Source organism: Oikopleura dioica, chromosome 2 (assembly GCF_907165135.1).
Source record: "Oikopleura dioica chromosome 2, OKI2018_I68_1.0, whole genome shotgun sequence".
NCBI classification, from domain to species: Eukaryota; Metazoa; Chordata; class Appendicularia; order Copelata; family Oikopleuridae; genus Oikopleura; species Oikopleura dioica.
Window position 1 is genome coordinate 10,594,733 of NC_137292.1, and position 20,952 is coordinate 10,615,684.

At 39.1% G+C, this 20,952-nt stretch overlaps 2 protein-coding genes across 2 annotated transcripts; one reads left to right on the top strand and one right to left on the bottom strand.

Moving 5' to 3' along the window:
- The first annotated feature begins 6,079 nt into the window (after nucleotides 1-6,079).
- Nucleotides 6,080-7,822, top strand: LOC145696624 (uncharacterized). The gene is made up of 3 exons (XM_081773692.1): nucleotides 6,080-6,192; nucleotides 6,292-6,641; nucleotides 6,949-7,822. The coding sequence occupies exons 1-3, from the start codon at nucleotides 6,176-6,178 to the stop codon at nucleotides 7,389-7,391; spliced, it is 810 nt and encodes a 269-aa protein (XP_081629818.1). The 5' UTR covers nucleotides 6,080-6,175; the 3' UTR covers nucleotides 7,392-7,822.
- Nucleotides 7,823-11,308: 3,486 nt separating this feature from the next.
- Nucleotides 11,309-12,581, bottom strand: LOC145699511 (uncharacterized). Its single transcript, XM_081776785.1, has 5 exons — nucleotides 12,483-12,581; nucleotides 12,346-12,413; nucleotides 11,861-11,962; nucleotides 11,641-11,722; nucleotides 11,309-11,422 (listed from the first exon to the last, which is right to left on the bottom strand). Exons 1-5 carry the CDS (start codon nucleotides 12,541-12,543, stop codon nucleotides 11,352-11,354), a joined length of 384 nt encoding a protein of 127 aa, XP_081632911.1. The 5' UTR covers nucleotides 12,544-12,581; the 3' UTR covers nucleotides 11,309-11,351.
- Nucleotides 12,582-20,952: the final 8,371 nt, after the last annotated feature.

A 20,952-nucleotide genomic window follows, 5' to 3' on the forward strand; every position in this document is an offset into this window, starting at 1 on the left:
TTGAAAGAAGTTCATATTTTGTCAGGTTTTTTTTATTAATTACAGACAATTCTGTATCTTCAAATGTACAAAAATTTCAACAAAGCTGCTGCTTTCGAACGCTTTTTTTGAATGGACGAAAGTTCAGTGGGCCACGTTTCTTCGGTTTCTGAACCGTTTCGGTTCCTATTGAGTTATTTCTCGGCGTCGAGCATTCTAAGCCATTATCTACGAGAGTGAATATCGGATTTTTGTAAAAACTCACTTACGGGTATGAGCTGGAGAAGCGGTTAGGCTTTGGCACTTTCTGTACTCTAAGAACTCGATTTCCGCTCGTTGCAATAAGAAAAGCCTTTCTTCTTCTTCGCCGATTTCTATATGACACAAAAGTTACTTGAAATGACTTATTTCAAATCGCATGTTGATGAATTATCAAAGTGTTACTACTGTTCTTACCCTTTTGAGCAGTGTTAAAACGCCAGGAGTCCACAAAATCCGACTCATCTTCTTCCTCAACTTCTCCATTTTGCCTTGACCTGGATTTATCCGCACTCCGAGTTCGTCGCACATGTTTAACTTGCGATTTCACCGCCGATGCATCATGGACGACACCAGTTCGTCGCTGAATTATATATAACAAAAGTCGGATAACCGAAGATAATATTCTGTATAATTTGATTCTGTGGCTTTTCTCCAAAAGGAAAGATTGCTTTTTAAATGAATAATATTCTCATTTGTCAGAAGATTAAAAAATAATCACCTGGAAAGTTTGAAGCCTCGTTTTGTGCTGCTGGGAGTTGAACTCTTCGAAGGAGTATTTCGATTTCGTTGACCGAGAGTACTCGATTTGCAAGTGCCAAGGGAGAGGTGGCTGAATAAATCGAACTTGAGCAATAAACTCAATTATTTATTGACAACACGGCCACTGTATTTACTAACTCAGTCTTCTGTCCGAAAATATGAGCGAAAAAAAGGGAGAACTTATCAGTGAGAATCGCTAAAAACTATTTAATAAAGTCGATATTTAGTAGTCAAGTGAATATCTTACCGCTCTTAGACCAATCTTCGCATAAATTTCCGCTGGAGATAATTCATTCATTCTCATCTGCTCAAAGTTTCATTGAACTCTTCTCAGGTCGGGAGAAAAAACTAAACATAAAGTTGGAGCAAGTCGTTATTGTTGGAGTCTAGGGTTGGGGCCAGAATCGATTGTATCCAGCGCACGCACGGGATGCTATTAATAATTCTACGTAAGAAGTGATTTGCGATTGATTTCGTCGCTACGTTTTTTTCTCCATATTTACAACTTGGAAATAAAACTTGGAGAAAGCTCAAAAAAATTCACCGTCATCAAGCAAATCACCTGGGTAGAAAATAAAGCCGTTATTTCTTTTTCATTTAAAAACTTAATTGACAAAGCTCGCATATAAGCAGGGAACAATTTCAAAAGGTCTGAAATGAGCATGAAAAAAGGCAGAAATAAGCAGCAGTGCCATGTTTTAGGTCAAAAGTCGAGAAAAAGTTTTTCTAAGTTTGCTGAGCACGTAGGTCCTCATGGTCTAACTTATGTGATTAGGTAGGAAGAACAGGCGAAACTCAGCGATTTTTTTTATTCTGAAAAATATTCTAAAGATTTATAAACCTCTAAATTAAGTAATGAAATCAATGGTTACCGACGAGCATTTTGGTCTGTGGTTTTTATTCTCGGCCTCTCATACTCATTTTACATGTGTTTCCGAAATGGGACTAGGTACTTCAAGTATCCTTCGATTATCAAGCCAGCGGAGGTACAAAAATCATTCTTACGTGCAATAACCTAGGGTTGCTTCTGAAAAGAATAATTCAAATTCAGCCGTTTTTATAACATGCATATTACATGATATGGAATCAGTCTGGCGTCTGACTAACACGCATATTTAGCCGATCATCGCAGAATTTCCAAAGGCGAGATTGCGAAAATGCATGTATTTTTGTCTAATTGGTGCCCGATCAAATCGGATTTATTCGCGATCTCCGATCTGGTTACCATTTGTCTTAATTCGATGCATTCGAAGCAGGCCTTGGACATGTACTACTCAGGTAATTGCAGAAATTTGGACCGTATTGGCAACATTTGCATTGCCAAACAGAAGCTCATTTGTCGTATTCTCAGACATTAAGACTTCCATAGGCAGTGCTTATTAAAAGATTATTCCAAGAAGATCTATAATTCAAAGATAGACCTTGAAATTGCCATTATCTGTAGCCGTTAGCATAAACATTAGGAATTGAAAACCTGCTCCCTTACTACTATGGCACGCCAGTTCCAGTAAGAACTCTAAAAATCCGTCTTGTAATAATTAACCTCGTTTCAGCCGGGAATGGAAAGCTCTTTGGAAATCATAAACTCGCTCAATCTAACGAAAGGTATCGGACTTAATCCATTCTTAATGTGTCTCGCGTCATAGAACGCGCAGCCGACGAATATTTTATATTTTTTTCAGTTATGAAGGATACAATGTCACTCTTCTGGGTGAAGGCTTGTCAATACCAAAAGAAAATCCCGGTTCCTTCAATTCGTTACTCGATAATTCAATATTCTATCAATTGATAACGAACCTTTTTTAGCGAAAGTTTGTTTGCTAATTTGCTCTCTTTGTTACTAAAATTTTAGTTGTCAAAATAGCTGGCGGGTTGTTTTGGTAAGTGAACTCTTTTTCCCCGATCTGCAGCTTTTGGAGCAGGCTGGCGGAGATATAGGGAGCTCATAATACAGTTAATAAACTAAATACGCGATTAAAATTATACACTTTCGACGCGAAGCCTATTAACTTCAGACTATGTACGGCTACTGTCTGCAACTCGTTCCTGAGGAGCCAGCGCCTTCCGTGACTGTAAATAAGCACAGTAATATTTTTCTCTCTAATTATTATCAAGACGCACGATGAAATGGATATTGAAGGTGAAGGTGGCCGGACGACATCTCTCTCGATGGTATTCACGTTCAAAGCCGGATCGAAAATCATTAATGCGTCTTATGAACAAACTAACCTCCTTACTGCAATTTGCAAAGTTAGGCTTAATTTTTCATGAATGTTTTCTGCGCATGGGAAAACTAACTGAAAGCGTATGGACCCCAGACGTTTTTGGCTAAAAGTAATTTCGATCCTCGATTCATTAAATCTGACTGGACTTCCATCGGATGGGCATCTTACTTGGAGGGATTCACACTCTATTACAGGTACTTAAACGTGAATATTCCTCTGTATTTGGTCTCTCTGCTAAGAAAATTTTGAAATCAAGGAAGACTTACAATCATTCCACCGGGTATCTCTACTTATTTTGACACAGTCAAAAGAAGAAAAAAGAAAAGTTATATGATATTTAAACAAAGTGCAACACTCGCTGAAGATTGTCTTTATTCAGTGCTCTGGACGATCAAGCACTCGAGCCTGCGAAATCGATATTATCCCGGGCTTTATCACATATAAATTCACATGTATACACTGCTTTGCAGATAATTAAATTCAAGGGATTGGGGTGCAAATCCTGACCTAATCATTATCTTTATTTACGAGAAATTCTCAGTCTCGTCGGAGAAAATGAGCTACCTATATATCGCTTTCCTCAATTTTAATGAGATTAAATCGTCAACAGCTTTTTTTCTTCAAATTATTGATAAAGCAAAAAACAGCTTTCTGATGTGACGCGAGGAGTCCCAATAGTCTCTCTTCGTCAGAGATACACAAAACGGCTTGGGAAAGGGATGATTCATAAGAACTGCAGATTAGGCGCCAGACGCATCTCAAGAAGTTTGCTTGTATCGAAAAACCACTCTGAATTATTTATTTAAGATTACTTAAAATCTTTTGTGATTTAGTTTGTTTCTACAGAAGATAAGCCCGGATCATCCCATGATTAAAGATACCCATTTTCTGAGTGCAAACAATCTAATTCCTCGCTCAAAGTAAGTTCATGTCTGAAACTTTACTCAATTCATTCAGCACTATAAAAACTACACACGTAATCAATGTCTGTTCGAATGTTTACTCGATCAGGATCCAGAGCTGAAATTAGAAAAATATGATTAGTAGTCAGCTTTCTTGACAGCTTGTCTCAAAGGTTCATTCAAAATGCAACTGCTCGGCTCCATACTTTCCCGTTAATATCAAAACTGGCAAGCTTACAAAAGTATGTCTTCTTCGAGAAAGCTTTCATTCCGATCCATTTAGCCTCTTTGCAAGTTTTCTGTGCATTCGTCTTGCGTTGCCCCGATTCTCGAGCAGTTCAAATAAGGGTCGAAAAATTGCACTGCCAATTTATACCAATTTTTCGATCATGATTCTAGCTATGCTGGATGCAACTGCCCCCAAAATGTAAACAGGTCGAAACCCACCACGAAGCTGTTCAATACGTAAGTGCTTTGAATATGAATTCTCAGTTAATTATTGATCTTCAGGGACAGTATTTCAAAGAAGAAGACTGGAGCGCCTACTCAAAGAACAATTCCATGATCATGACTTCCATGATGTTGTATTTGAGGTAGCACTTGAACCACAAAAGTACTTTGAACATGCATCTTTCAGTCGAAGCTCTGCAGTTGATGAAGAGGTTGAAGAATATTCTCATACGCAGGTTAGAAACTTGGCAGTGACCTAAGAAACTCTTGGCATGTGTAAATGTTCAGCTGTGGTCCGATATTGGTGGTGCATCCGGACTTATGCTTGGCATGTCGTTTGCCACATTTATCGGGATATTGGACTGGGTTTTCTCGGTTATGGTATGTCTATTTCATATTCTGAAATCATCACTTTTAAGGCGAATATTATGTCAGCTAGAGCGCGAAAGATCAGCCGGATGACAACAAGGAGATTCACAAAACGACATAAAAGAGTTTCGCGCGCAAGAAATGATGGAAAAATCTACCATGCCTGTACCGACACGCAAACAACTATTTCGATGACACAGAATTATCCAACAAGAAAGGACAATTTCTATGACCTGATTTGAAAAACAAAAAAAAATGAATAAAAGCTTTTCAAGATATTGTCGATATTGTTTTCAATGATTTTTTGTTTGACTTTCCTGCCACAGGAAAATTTATTGTCATAAAAAACTATTGAATTTATAGGAAGAAGTAAAGGAAGACAATTTGTTTTAAATCTAACTATCATTCGTAGACAATTTGGCATTTATGACCTGACACTAGAAGAGGGAAAATATATTCATTTCAATAAATTCATTTAAGAAATCAAGAAGGAAAACATTCATGACATCGAGAACAATTGTAACTTATTGGCAAAAAGGAATTGTGAGTCCAGATTCATCATTTCGAGGGTGAATTTCGATGTAAGACCGTGTCACTGATACGTCAAAGACATTGCCTCTTCTCACGAGTCGAACCGCCAAGTCCTTGCCGGCTTCTCCACCATCTATAAAAATTGATATTTCATCATCAATTATTGTTCAATAAGGATAATAATTATTACTAATAATTTATTAGTTATCCATATTTTCTGATCACCGTTGTATTTTCAAACCTCTAATCTATTCGTATTTTATAATTGAGAAAGAATTTAGGATTGAAAATCCCGATTCTCGTCAGAGTTGCCAATTTGCTGAGCTGAGCTGGCTGAGTGAACTGAGCTCAGTGATTTTGGAAAATGATCTGATCTGCCCAGCTCAGACAATTTTCACTCAGCTCAGCTCAATTATTTGAATACAATTTTGCTACCAAAAAAACATTAAAAAACAGCTCAGCTCAATCAGCTCAGCTCTAATTAGGGTCCGCTCAGCTCAGCTCCGCTCAATGACCTCAGAAAAAGGCCAGGTCAGCTCGGAGAAACTTTTACTCAGGTCAGCTCAGCTCGGCTCGGAAAAAATAATCAAAATTTGCAACTCTGATTTTCGTTCGTTATGAATACCTAATAACTTTTCGATGTAAATCAAATGTGTTTAGTGACAAATGATGATTAATATAAAGGGATGAATATCCCTTTGCAGTAATATAAATAGCCAGAAAATGCGAAATAAGTTTCATTATCCGCTCGGGCGCAAAGGTGACGAAGCGACTTTCCCTTCTTGAAGCGTTTCAGCCAATCAGCAGTCACGTTTTTTATCTGGCAAATATTAAAAAGGGAAAAGAAACGATTTTAAAAAGAGCCGTAGCCACAATTCTTTTGGACATTTTTAAATCGTAGAGAACACTACTAGACAAATGTATCACTGCTTCAGGTAAGACACTAAATTTTCCATGGATTGTAGTCAATTCCAGACTCTGAGACTTCTCTGAGAAGAGAGGAAAAATTAACGGAGTTTCAAGATAATTTTTAGTTGTGATGCTCGAAGAGAAACAGTTAGGGATCCATGGAACTGTCACCAATGTGGATCTGACTTCGTAGATAAAGTTGACGAGCCGATGCCTCGAGAGCCACAGGGATCCCTTCAGAGCAGTTCATCCCCACTCGGTAAACCTGGACAACTCAGCCATCCTCAAACACAATTCAATCAACACCACTCGAGTCAACCATCAATGAGAGCTGGTGCGCCATTAGCTCAAACTTTTCAAAGAACAGCATCGGCATTCGGACCTCCACCAAGTGCAGGGGGAATTGGAGGAATTAGGAGAGTTGCCAGACGTAGTGGGGCCTCCACTTACATGGCAGCTGGAGCTCCGAGAAGAGGTAAGAATCTTGTATTTTTTGAATTGTCAGCTCAGAAATCATGTTTAGCTAACTCGTAAAAGTAAACTAAATGTCAGGATTTAACATCCATATGATAGACCTCGTGCTTTCCCTCCTTAGTTACGGTATCTGCGAGACCGTATTCTTTAGAAAGGAACGCGCAGAAGGGAAAGCTTGACGAAATAATTATTAACTTTGCAAATCAATGTTCTGGAAAAATATCGAATTTTCGAAATCTCCACGGGTTCATCGATTTTAATGTCCTGGTCGTGAAAATCGATGACTTTTGCTAACATAAAATTTGTAGGAATGCAGATGGCTCGACCAGCTATCCCGCTGGCTCCGCAACCGCAAGCGTCAAGTCCATTTGGTGTCGCAAGACCATCTAGTCAGACGCAATCACTCACAAGCTTATTCGACAACTTGCCAAGCATGCAGCAGCGTCCAACTCCGCAGCCAATGAACCGTGGCCGACCTCAAATGTTTGTGACGCCAGACGGTCGTATCGTCAACCAACCAGTCATGCCCGGCGTCGCGTCTCAAGAAGAAATCCAACGAAGAACACAGGCGCTGCAGATCAAGAAGCTGACTGCAGAACAAAAAGAAGACCCTTGCTCAATCTGTTTGGACGATCACGAGGAGGAAGCTGCTTTTCTCCCAAAATGCGGTCATTTTTTTCATCAGACCTGCATGACCAAATGGCTCGAACAAAAAAACTCCTGTCCCCTCTGTCAGGAGCCAGTAGCCTGACCTACAGAGGGGTAGATGAAAATCAACCGGAAGAAGAAGAAGATAAAAGTAATTTTGGGTTTGTTGGGACCTCGGAGGAATCACCCAACCACGCGGATCAATTGGAGGCTGTTTTTGGTATTGAAGATTCCCCAAAAGATATACATTCATATGAAAAGAACCAGAACACTTCTTCAAAGGAATCTACTTATGAAGAAGAAAATGACGAGTCAATTTCTAAAAAATCTCTTGTCCCTTTCCAATTTCGCTCATTTGTTCATTTGAAACAAGTGCTTGAATTTAATATCCTTTCTCTAAAAATTTTGTTTATAGTATTATACAAAAAACTTTTATCTTCTTGCTTCTTTTTCGCTTTTACAACTTACTTAATTGACAATTTATTGTTCATTTCTTGTGATAACATCAATCAAATAAATTCAAAAATGATAAAAAAAGACAGGAAAAGTCAAAAAAATACACAAAGTTTACATTTGTGTATTGAACTGTTTTGATATCCAAGTGTCTTTTGGTATTCGAAACAATGTCAAAATTTTACGTTACGAAATTCCCCACATAATCTGCTTCAGTTGGCTAATTACTGCAGCAAAGTGGCGTTGGCCGCAAGTTATGTGCGTTATCCACGAGCTCACGTTCAAATTTCGCTCTTGTGGTTGGCATTTGAAGACCATGGCTTTTAAAAATACCTAAACTTCCCTGAATTCACATATTTTGGTTTCATTGAAAATTCTATTCGATAGTGCTCTTGTCAAAGAATTTAAATCGGAAGTAAAACGAAGAAGACACTCTCAACATAGGGCATGATCGACATTCTTCTTACGTTCATAGTTACAATGGCACCCATTTGTGGTGATTCTTGAGAGTTTAGAAAGATTTAGAGGGTATAATTTAAATTCAAGCATTTTCAAAGGTTCGAAAAGTGAACTTTTCTGAAGGGAAAAGGGAAAGACACTAAATTTTTCCCCGTAATAAAAATACCGACGTTCTGATTCCCAGGAAATCGAATAAGCTTTCCCTTCAACTCATTACCTCTCTAGGAGAATACATATATCTCCTGTCATGAGCAGACGAGCTCTACAAAAGACAAAACAAAACGATCATGCGAAGGTCATCATCTGCGATTGACAGAATATCCGTGTGAACTGAGCAGCTGTATTTCATCATATACTCGTCACTCCATGTTCTCAAGATCACAAGTCTTAAAACTAAAAATGAAGTTGTCTTTTGCTCTCCTTGCCTTGGTTTCCGCCGGTCCCCACATCCGAGGAACTGATTGCGAGAACAAGTGCTACACCTACTCCCAGGAATCCTTCAAGAAGTGCGTCAATGAAGGCGGCTCTGAGGAGAAATGCAAGTATCTTATGAAGGAGCAATACAACTCGGAAAGGCTTTGACTAAGACTTTTTGTACAAGGGTTAAAATATGTTTGAGTCCTTGAAAGTGCGTCGAAAAAAGCTGCAAAGATTCTCCCAAGGCTGTTCGAATGGCTGAGAAGATGGCCAAGAAATTCGCTCGAGGACTTGCTCGAGGTACTGCTTGCGAGAACAAGTGCTACAGCTACTCCCAGGAATCCTACAAGAAGTGCATCAATGACGGCGGTTCTGAGGATAAATGTGGTTATTACATGAAAGAGCAGTACAACTCGGGATGGCTTTGAAATTTTTCTAGCTCAAGCTCATTTGAAAAGACAATTAATAGTGCTTGAGAAGGGAAAATCAAACGAGCTAATATTTACGAGCTGAGTCGGCATTTTCCATGACAAAGCGCGCTTATAAATAATCATTATCATCATAAAAAGGGAAAATCATGAGGGAAAATTTCGAATCCTAGTTAGTGTGTGCAAAAGGAATGCTCAGACGCTCCAAAGGCTGTCGTTTTCGAATCCAAGAACGATCGATGTGACGCTTACTGCACCGATTACGCTCAGCAGGCGATGCGACGATGCATGGCCGTGGAAGGTGCAACTGAGGAACGATGCGCTAACTACGCACGAGGCGAGTACGCCAGCTGCTCCGAGCGATGCAATGCCCAGGTTTCCGTTTTCGGCCCCTGCGAGGATCGATGCGATGCTGCCAAGGATGACCATCTCAAGCGATGCGAAACTCTCGAAACCGAAGAGGAGCAGGAGCGATGTCGACGACACGCTGGCCAGAACCACCGAGAATGCTTGAGCAACTGCAGCGGAGGTGGACCCGAGCCCGACTGCAAAACCCGATGCGAGCAGCGTCACCACGAGGAGATGCGAAAGTGCCAGACCCTCGAAGATGCTCAAGAACAAGAACGATGCGCTCACCAAGCCCAGCAGAACTTCCACAAGTGCATGGAGGAAAACTGCCAACGACCCGAGTAAACTACATTTGGACTCTTGGAAACTTTTTTTCTTGAAATCTGATTCGGAATAAATTCTTACCCGCAAAACTAACAAGACGATAAACTTTGAAAATAAGGGCAGGAGGCGCAGGCGGATGACTGCTGTTATCTTTTTGGGTTTCTTATCACTGGGCACTTTCGCTATTAGAGTCATCTAAATGAGCTTTGGTACATGTTGCCCAAGGATTGGCAACAAAGAAATCTTCCAGGATGAGAATATAAATCGATCCCTTTGATCGCGCGCAATCGAAGGCGGAAGCGATCGCTCTATTTAGCTCTTTTATTCTCATTTGTTTAAATTTACTTTATACATTAAAGTACGCTGAGTTAATAAATATTATTAATTGTTTTGAAAGTTGAAAGTGGTCGATGATGCACAGATAATTGACCAAGTCGGATGTTTGAAATTGTGCGGCATAGATTGATATAAATATGGATTTATTCTATGCTTACAGAATCAGACCTTCATATTATCAGAGATGGAGCAAGTCGGGAATCAAACTTTTTTGGAAAGCCTAAACCAGATCACTTGGACGGAAGACGAAAATACTAGCGAAGATAGAAAAGTAGAAAAATCAAAAGAGATAGCTAAGAACAATGAAACTTCTACTCATTCGCCTTGGGAAACGCTGTCTTATCAATATCCGCTAGAGAAAAGGATCGAAATCTTCTTTTTAAAAATAGTTTGTTACATCGATATTGTTATTAATAATAATGATCCCCTAAAGTGCTATTCTTCGTTCTACAGTACCCCATACGAACCATACCCCGGATATTTCTACGCAGATGAATGGGTAAAGCAAGATGCGTTTTTCGACGAGATGGACGGAGATTTTGTTATTGACTACTCTGCACCAGAATATCAAAATCAAATTTCCGATATGTCGCTTGACGATTCTCTGAACGAGCCTAGCTAGGGATGATATAATCGACCACTTATCTTATCGGAATTTCGAAGCTTCCGAAAAATTATAAACCTCATCCCTCAAGAAGTCTTCTCGAAATGGACACGAACTTTAATAGCTCAAATCAGTTCACGCCGCCGCAAGATACGGTTAAAATCTGTAATCCTCCAAACCAAATCGCAGATAAAAACCCCTCAAACTCAACTGGAGTTTGCTCATCCCCGAAAAGCGATAAAGTCAAACCGATGACCATTAATGAAGCATTCGATCGACTTCGGTGCGTACCGAACCCAATTAATGTACTGTGTTTGATCGTAAAATTTCAGAGATGTTGTTCCTTCGTTTCCATTTGAAAGAAAAATTTCAAAGATTGAGACTTTGCGTCTGGCTCTCAGGTAAATTTCTCGATTAATGAAAATACTAAAGAGACTCTCCATAGCTATATTGAACTTCTGGTTGACACTTTGGCGCAGCCTCTTTCAGTAAGACCTTCAGACTATCTTCAACTCTGCGCTCGTGGAAAAATAACGTAAGAAATTTTTGAAACAAAGACAAAACCACGTCAACTTTTTTCAGGGAGGAAAAGAAGTGGAAAACAACAGACCTTACGACACGTCTCCAGTGGATAAAATGGGACTGAAACTTTGCATAAGAAGACCTTTGCTTTATTTATTGTGAGCTACAAAGATTAAAAATGCTGGATGTGTTTGATTGTTTTGTAGAGGCGTTTTCGTTTTTCTTTCTCGAGTCCTTTTGCTTCTTCGTTGGGCTTAGACTGCTACGAGCAATCTAGTCTGTAAGCTAGAGTCTAGAGCTCGTGAGATAAAAAATAAGCTGGTAAAAGTTAACATAAGCCACGTAATAAAGTGCTCTAACGCGTTCGTGATAAGCAATTCCTTGTTTCACTAACGAGCCCTTGGCACGTACTGGGCTTATAAATAAATGACAGTAGAATGTACTATCTAAAGCCCTGGTCCCTTTGAGATAGGCTTTGAGCTCAGCTTTGTTGTGGAACATCTTCTTTGCACGAGCCTCGATGTAGTCCAGGCTCTTGATTAGCTAAAAACTAGCTTTAGAATGTTTTAAAGAGAATAGCACGAGTGTTGTAATTAAATTCCCGAAACCAAATTAATACAAAACACAACGCTTAGCACATCAAAACGTGATTCGACACTGTTTTTAAAATAAAACACTTACGTAGTTTTCAGATTCCGTATTGTGCCCAAAATCATCGGTGGTTTTGTAGACATTGTCTTCCGAAACATGTTCATGCTTTGGCGCAAACACTTCGCTAGAAACCTAAACAATAACTCTAATGTGGATTTAACTGGATAATAGTATATTCCCAAAATAGCTTTGAAAGACAAAAAAGCAAGACGGAAATGGTATTTGGGATAAAAACGAACGGACACGCGTTAGTCGTTTATGATGTAATTTAGAAACTACGGGTCAGTAGCACACGATTTGCTATCTCTTTAGCCACGAATATTTTGCAGCTAAATAATAAATGTTGAGATGCCTCTCATAACTGGATTTTAATCAGCCTCAGCGAGTAAAAATAACGTTATTTTATATATTTTATGTTCAAAATTTGATGTTTTCAAGTCCAAGATTATCAAAATTTTAATAAACCCTAACTAAACAAAATTTGATAAACAAAAAATTATATTCAAACAAGCTACCTTTATCTTTGGCTTCGAAAGCTTCTGACCCTCCAAGTGCTTTGGGGAATAGAGCAAATGCATGATCACTTTATTATTTTCAACAAGGAAGAATAATTAAAATATGAGATTAAAAATTCTTTTTATCGAAAACTTTCCTAAGGTAGTACCGATGCAAAGAATAAGCCAGCAATGCAAATATAGAGGTAATTTTTTCATCTCTCTTTTTAGAAAAAAATCTTTGGACGAGTTGGAATTTGCCGTTTGATTTTTTGCTGATAACTATCAAACCCTGCCTCGCTGCTTGAAAATAAAGACAAAAGATTTTTTGTGATTTTAGTTTTATTAATAAAAGTTGATTTATAAAATATACAAATAAGATCGGACACAGAGAAAAGGCCAGTTTTTTCTCGAAGGCCGAGCGCATGTTAAAAAATGACGGTCCAAATTTCAATAGCGCCAAAATTGAAACAACGTGTGCAGTGAGAGATATAATATACGCCGATGGCTTGACTAGTATTTCATCGGATATTATATCACTTCTATCGACGTTGTCGGGATTTGTCGCTGGTCTAGAAGTAGAAAGGCGGGAAGTGGAGTGAAAGGAGTTATTCGGATGGCTTTTCGCATTTGTAGACTTTGCGCAAGACTCGAGCAAGACCGTTTCCTTTTCGTTCGATTGTGCTGAGAGATCTGAAATAAATGTTGAAAAGAGAGATTTTATGAACAAATATCTTACCGCATTCCCTTGGTGTCGTTGACGGGGTTGCCGTTTTCGTCAGTCTTCTTGTTCTTCCAGGCAGATTGGCAAGTGTTTCCCTTGAAGGTTCTCTTGACGGCTGGGGCGAGCTGTTCGTTGATGAACTTGCATGGGTTGTTAAAGTCGAATCGACCGCCGTTTCGCTCGAATTCGTCCTCGTCTTCGGCGTCACCAGCTCCATCGCTGTTTGAGGGTTCAAATATGATTCTTTTTGTAAAATTTTGCTTATTTCAAATTTAGAATTAGAATTTTCTTAGAGTGATATTGAACCCGTAACAAGCGGCGAGGTCGAATCGGTTGTAGTAATCCCAGATCTTCTGATTCTTGAGAGCGAGCTTAGCTGTCTGTTCGACAGTACCAGCTTGAGAAGCCTCAAGACCGAGGAAAGTGTTAATGTGGCCTTGAAGTCGGCCGATCTTTCTGACAGCTTGAGCGATTTCCTCTTCGGTGGCAGCGAAGGCAAATGGAGCCAGGAATGCAAAAACTTTCATTTTTATTATTCGTTGAGGTTGTCTAGCTACTCTTTATCTATCTAGCTCTATTGGCTTGGATGACTTCTTTGCCGCCAACCGCGCGGTTATAAACCCGCGTTTCAGGCGCTACGGCGCGCGGTCAAAGGGCGCGCTCGAGCGCCACGACCGCGCATCACGCGCGTTGATGATGAGGATGAAGCCTTTCTGGACAAGTACCAGGTAGAATTTCGACATTCGGTCTATTTCTTACATTCAGAAACTTTCTTCATGACTTTTTATTCCGCCTTGCATAAGCGATCTGACTGTACATGTAATATAGATATACTTTGTAGACGGTTTTGGAGATTATCGAAAGTGCCACCGACTATTACGAGCTCACTCAAAACACAAGCAGAAAGCGTCTTAGAAATGTACAACAGAGTAACTTACAGAGACTTACTGAATTTTAATCGCGTCGCTTGAGTTTTAGAAAGAAAGCTAGGCAAGTCAACTAAATAGAAGCCTATTGGGGAAATTACGCCAAGGGTCCATTATGGTCCATAATTTATGGAGGATCTAAAGCTCATTGCTTGACTCAGCTTTATTTTCAGTATTAGCTGTTGAACCTGGTTATTTGTTACTTTGATCGTGTTCAGATTTCTTGAGTAATTTTTCCTTTTGCTTAGTTGCTTTGGCGGATTGATCCTTTGAAATTCAAAGTTTGAATGTACATCAAGCTTTCTAGAGCATGGTATTTATTCCAAAACGAAACAGAATAGCTAATTAAATTGTCTGAATTTCCATCTTTTGATGATCAAAACTGAGGACCGTAAACCGGAAGTGTCCATAATACAAACTCTGGAACACCCTTTCATTTCGATTTCATTTTTAGCGTTCCATTTTTTATCCAGAATCCGAATAATTTGGAGTTGACGTACCGGCCACCAAGGTCAAAATACTTGATTTAGCCAAAAGATTTTGAATCATTTTTTCACGTCGGCATTGCCGACTCGGCAAGTTATGAATGCGTGTTCTGTTTGTTTCTGGACTTGTTTTTATGATTTGATAGGCAGCATGGATTAGAAAGCAGGGAGAATATTTTTTCCATCGAAAGATTCTAGACCTTTCTTGTTTTCATTCTATTCAAATTGGTCATCGAGGCCCTCGATTCGAGGGGTTGTCTCCCTCATAGCATCCTTCTCCGAATAAAACCACCAAATATGCCTTCTGAAAAAGTTATCTCCGGCAACTTACAATGCCAAGAACTAAACAAGCTAACCCGCCAAACAAAACTGAAGCCAGACGCCCGACTTTTGCAAATGAAGAACGCCTTCATCGACGACGGAACTGCAAACCTGTTCTAGAAACAGTCGAAAAGCAGCTTCCATCAAAAACCAGCCTCAAGCCTGGGAAAGCAGCTCCTCGAGATGTCCGACGATACCAGCCGCTGCACGAGCTGATCATTCCGAAGGCACAGTTCCGTTCAATGTGTAAAAGTGTCCTCCGCGACATCAAACGTGACTTCCGGATGCAAGTGACTGCCTTGAAACCACTCCAAATTGAAGTCGAGCAGCGCATCATCGAGGTCTTTGCTGATGCAGGACTCTTTGCCAAACACGCAAATCGAGTGTCTCTCAAACCAAGAGACCTGTCTCTTGCACTGCTTCTTCGTGGAGAAGAAGATCCTCGTCGCAAGAAGCATCCGAGCGCGCGAACCGACTGGATCGTCGACCCGAATGATGTCGGATTTGAGAATTTGATTTCAATCAAACTCGACAGTAGTATTATCCTTTTCGTTTTGCGCGTTCGCACTATTCTTCGGAAAACAAACATTGCTCGCGCGCATTCAATTTAAGTCGCACCTCTGCAAGAATGTGTTTGTATACTGATTTTACTCCCATGTTTCTCAATATGCTGAGTGCGCTACTCTGCTGAGCGCGTTGCTCTGCTGAGCGCGTGCATGTAAGCTCAGAATATTCAAGCGCTACGCAAGAGGCGCGCGCTTAGCATGGGCACGCGCTCAGCATGGGCACACGCTCTGCATTAAAGTGCGGCTTATTTCACAGAAGATTTTTTTAGATGATCGTCTCAGAATTTATTTGACCCCTAACCTAAATTCAATAGAATCAACTTTGAGAAATAGGTCTTTCAAATTTAAGCAGCCTAGAAAAAATAACGGCGCTGTTTTATTGAGAAATTTTACCTTATAAACAAATCCAACTTGCGATTTCAATCACAGTAAAAATATGAAAAAAAATAAAAACTGATTAGAAGAGAGATCCATTATCGCCAATTACAATGAAGCCACGACTTCAAGATCACGACAAGAAATATTTTAAATGATTAAATGAATCGTAATCCTCTGCAACTTCACGATCATAGTCCGGCATTTATCAAAACTAAATGATAAAATGAATCGAAATCCTGAAGAACTTGAACTTGTTAATCGGCATCATTGTCCGGCATCTTAAATTAGAAACGAAGTACTCGATAAAATCAATCAAAGTTTCCCTATTATTTTTTTAATAAAATGAATCGAAATCTTCAACAGTCTCTTTAAAAGTGATTAAATGAATCAAATTTTTCTGCGTGTTTATGATCAAGCAAGTTTTTTTGCACGATTTGATCAATCATTTTTTTATTCATAAAATGAACCAGTAAAATGAAAACTCGGATGATAGCCTTTCAGGTTTAATCATTTTAAAATTTTCTAAAATTTCTTATATGGTTCATAAAATGTCAAAACTTTATATTTTATTTTCTACTGAAATTTCTTCCTTCCACTAACATATTGTTAAAAATTGTTTCCATCTATGAAATTATACTGCAATAAAATAATTGCCATCAAGATTGTATTTGTTAATATGCACGCATGAAAACTAGTAAAAACCTCAGCCAAAAAAAAGTGTCAAAAATAACACTTTTTAAGCGAAGAAAAGTTTCTTTTTTTTTAATTCTTGATATCATTCCATTCCGTAAAATGGAAGAGACACGTGAGAGAATTCTTGCAGGAATTATTCTTTTTTTTGTTATCATTTTTAATCTCGGCCAACTTCGCTTAATAGCGGCAACTACCACTGCCGCTCCAACGCTCACGGAAGAACAGCTGAATGCAGGATGTGAAGCAATCATTTTGCCGAAAAATGAGACGGCTCATATCACCCCGGTAATCAAATCAAAAAATGCTTTTGCCGTAAATTTTTCTTAAGGAGAACCAAGCACTGAAAAAAATAATCGATTTTATCTTGTACGAAACCGAAATGGAACAACGATCAGCAACTTACATTCGAGATGCCTTCAAACAAGCTAAAAACAAGTATTACGGCAAAAAACAAAAAAAGACTAAGCGTGACGCCCATAATACGATCATCAGTTTCTATGAGCAAATGTATCGATACCACTGGGTCGATGGGCGGTCCTCAAGCGTCGATGGTTTGCTTGCATTACGTTTGACTGGAACTCTTCTACGAGTCATCGAGAAAGATGGACATCTGAATAAAAATGACGCTGGAGAAATCAGAAAAACACTCATCAAGAGAGCGACGAAAAAACTTCGAGCTGACCTTTTCGATCGATCCTGTGAGAAATACTGCTTCGTACTGAAAATTTTTGTTCTTAGCTAAGTTATTTTGATAATAAAGGAAACTCTTTAGATACCAATTTGAATTTTTATTTTTATGATTTTGGCAGGCTAATCGCGTAATTAGAATTTAGTGCCAGAGTCCGAGAAACATGGATTCTGTTGTCTTGAGGGTGGCCGTTCACACCCTTTGCTCCGAACGCTCAAATTTCAATATCCTAATCAATGCTTTTTTAAAATAAATGCATAAATAAGGGTCAACATAATTTTTTTTGGATAAAGCTTTATTGATGGAAAGTGACAGTTATTGGCTGATCCCAGAGACCTGCGGAAAAGAGTTGTCCGATTTCACTCTCTGAAGTAATGACCATATCTGGGAGGTAAGAATCAGTATGAAACAGTACTCGTAGATTTTTCAGAATTTTGGTCCGATCTTTGCAGACATTTGATTCACAGTTATGTTCAAAAACTCGCGCAGGAATAGCAATCTTCAGAGATCCCCTATTTTTGCGAATAAGGAGTCGTCTTCGTGTGCCTTCATCCAATCTTTCTATTCTGTCAGAACGATCGACTGTGACATATATCGGACGAACAAAGTCAATGGGCGCCGAGAATAGAACACAGAAGCCAGATCTCTGTTTAAAAGAGAAATATCCTTTTTTGAGAAAGTCGCTTCTTATCAGCTGGACGAGTAAATGGTTTCGCAAACAATTCGGTTGCTTCTTGCATTTGGTAATAAAAAAATTATATGGAAAAATCTCTTTTTTCATTTCTTTCTTTTAAACAATTGAAGCGAATTTCTATTCAGCGCTATAATGAGTTTTTCACATGATGTCTTGAATTTTATTTAGATTATCTTGGCAGACAAAAAATTTTGATGAGGTGTTATTTTTCGCATGTGTTCTGCATAAAATGAAGCCTTCGGACAAATTTAGCATCACTCAGAGCTTTGAGAGAATGAATGACTTTAGCGCTCGAATAACTCTTCGAAGACTGGCCCAGACTTACACTGGAGTCAAAAAGGCATCAGACTACGGCTATGGAGAGTTAGTCGATCTCCTTAGAAATCGTATCGCTGTCTTGATAACACAGGATATCGCCAACGAGGAGTTCTACAACAAACGGTTTGATTCATATGTGAAACTCTGCAATTCGAGCAGAGATTTGGAATTTGACCTTCTGGCCGATGACCTGATCGGCCACTTTGAAGACGTGACAACAAAAGCAGGAACCTCCGTTGAGCGAGCTTTCTTGACATATTCTTATGTTATTTGTAAGTGCTCAGAATTTTTATCAATAAACCAATTTATTTAAGCTCTCGGATACAAAATCTGCCAACGATATGACGTCCCAACTTTTGAGAAGAAATCATTCATCGGAGGTCTCAAAAGACGTAGCTGTAGGGCGATGCAGGAGTTCTTCGAAATGGCTCAGATTTCGATTCAAGGTACACGGTTAAAAATCCTCGGAAACTTATTATAAAATCAATTTAGAAAAATTTGGAGACCTTGCAATCACCCCAGACCTCCTCGCTGACCCCGAATTAGGATGGCTCAAAGCAGAAATTCCAAGTCCAGTCTACCTTCCAGGATACGAATCGGATACCGAAGATTCGTCCTAAATTTGAAAAAAACTGCTCATCAAAAAATGATTTATCAAATAAATACAGTAAAGCAAGGTTAAAAACAGAGGATGATTTATTTCAATGATGTTTTTGAGTGTAGCAGATTGGAAGTGAGGGTTGCAAATAAGGAGAATCACCAAATATATTTGACATGACTCTTAAGTTTTGATCTTTGAGTTTTATACTGCCATTTATAACAATATGGGCATGCACATCTTCAGGTCTTGACTTCATGTCCTTGACAGCTTCTTCTAACTCGCGCTCCACGCCATATTGTTTGCCGAAGACTTTGAAATGACTTTGATCGGCGTACATTCTTAGCAAGACAGTGATCTCAGTATTACGCCGATTTCCAGTCGTAAATTTCCCTTTTTCAAATGGGTTTTGAGTAATCAAGATGAGATTAAAATCAAATTTTCTTCTGTCGTTAGTAAAAGCTCTATTGATATCAGGTGAATTAACAGCGTCACTGAACTGATCATCAATCACGATCACGCTTCTTTTCGGAACATTTATGAAATCTGAAGTTGTAGGAAGCCCTTCTTGGTACTTTATAGTTATATCATCAGGCAACTTGTTGTCCCAATCGATCGGTAAATTATTGATGGCTCCAAAATAAAAAACATGTCTGATTTTTTTTGTAAAAAATTGATGTCGTATCAGCTTTTCAACAAATTTTGTTTTTCCAGTTCTGAAAATATTTTTAATTCTCGAAAAAAGATAAGAACTTTACCCGCTTGCGCCGATGACTTGAATAGATGCGGGGTGGTGAAATTTGATGTCGTCTATGACTCTGCCAGAGAGAGAACGCATTTTTTTGCTTCAGTGACGATAAGCTCGTGAGTAACACCGTTTTTAGGGAATTTCTTCGGCTCCGCGCGAACCGCTTTAAAAAAGCAAATTCGGTTTCCAATGAGCCAAGAAAATTCTCCTGCAATTTCCGGTGAGAATTTTATCGAAATTTTATCTCCAGCTTTGTAGTTTTGGAGGGAATCGTTTGGACGTTTCAATATCTCTGTTATCTGACCGTCCAAAAAGAAATTTCTGTTCTTGTGGTAATAACTAGTTGCCGTAAGCTCCGCGAAGAATTCCATTGTGGCATTTCAAAACTCTATTCTGAATTCAATCTTGATTTGTGTAAATAAAAAGGCGTGAAAAAATAACTTCATGAATTCATCGGATTGCCTCGGCATAACTCATTCAGAATTATGCCACGAAGTGTTATTTTTCCACTCGCTGAGATAAAACGCCATTGCAAGGTCTACAAGACTGAAGAAGGAATATTTACTGGTAGGTTAGATATAAACTTTAGATAAATGTATGACTTTAAGGAAAACTTGAAAAAAAACTTAATGTCCGAGGGTACTTCGGAAACAATGACAAGAAAAGTCATAAAGCTTCGAAACTACTCAAAAAAGCGGGACGAAGACGAGAACAACGCCTTGGAGAAGGAAGCTCCTCGAGTAGCGCGTGGAAACGACCGCTCGCAAAGAGGTCGGACGAGGACGGGTATCCAGATGATCCAGAAAGCAAAAAGAAGCAAAAACTCACATGCGATGACAACAAGGAAGAGAAAATCGGACAAATCGCCCCTCCAAACAGCCCGGCAAGTCGAAAACAATTTGAATCAGGTGGAACCACCTCAGGAGCCCGATATTCGGATTCCGGATCAAGTGGAAGATCAGACAGCGAGAGCGACAGCAGCGGCTCCGACAGTGGCAGCGCAAGCTCCGGATCAAACTCCTCCTCAGAAGAAGATTAAACTTGACCAGCTTTACATTGATCCGAAACAGATCACTGCTTATTCAACTGATCTACAGCGTTATTTGCGTGAAAAAGAAACTCTATCTCGACATCGGCGTATCATTAGAAAATTTAAGCGTAGACGAACAGTTGTTTATGGCCCTTATACTCAAATTCAATCTGATACTATGTAAGCAAATTTCTCAATAAAAACTGAAAAAAAAATTGTTTTAGTGATTACAGCATGTATGGTCGTCAAAATCGCGGATATAAATACATTTTAGTCGTGATTGATGTTTATAGCAGTAGAAACTGGGTAAAAGCTCAGAAAACACTTACTTCCGAGGAAACTGCGGCCTCATTGAAAGAAATAATTGAGTCGATGGAGCATATACCTTCGACTTTTTCGAGCGATGGTGGAAAAGAATACGCGCCGCGTGTCGAAGGCAAGCGTCAACTTCTCTAGTAT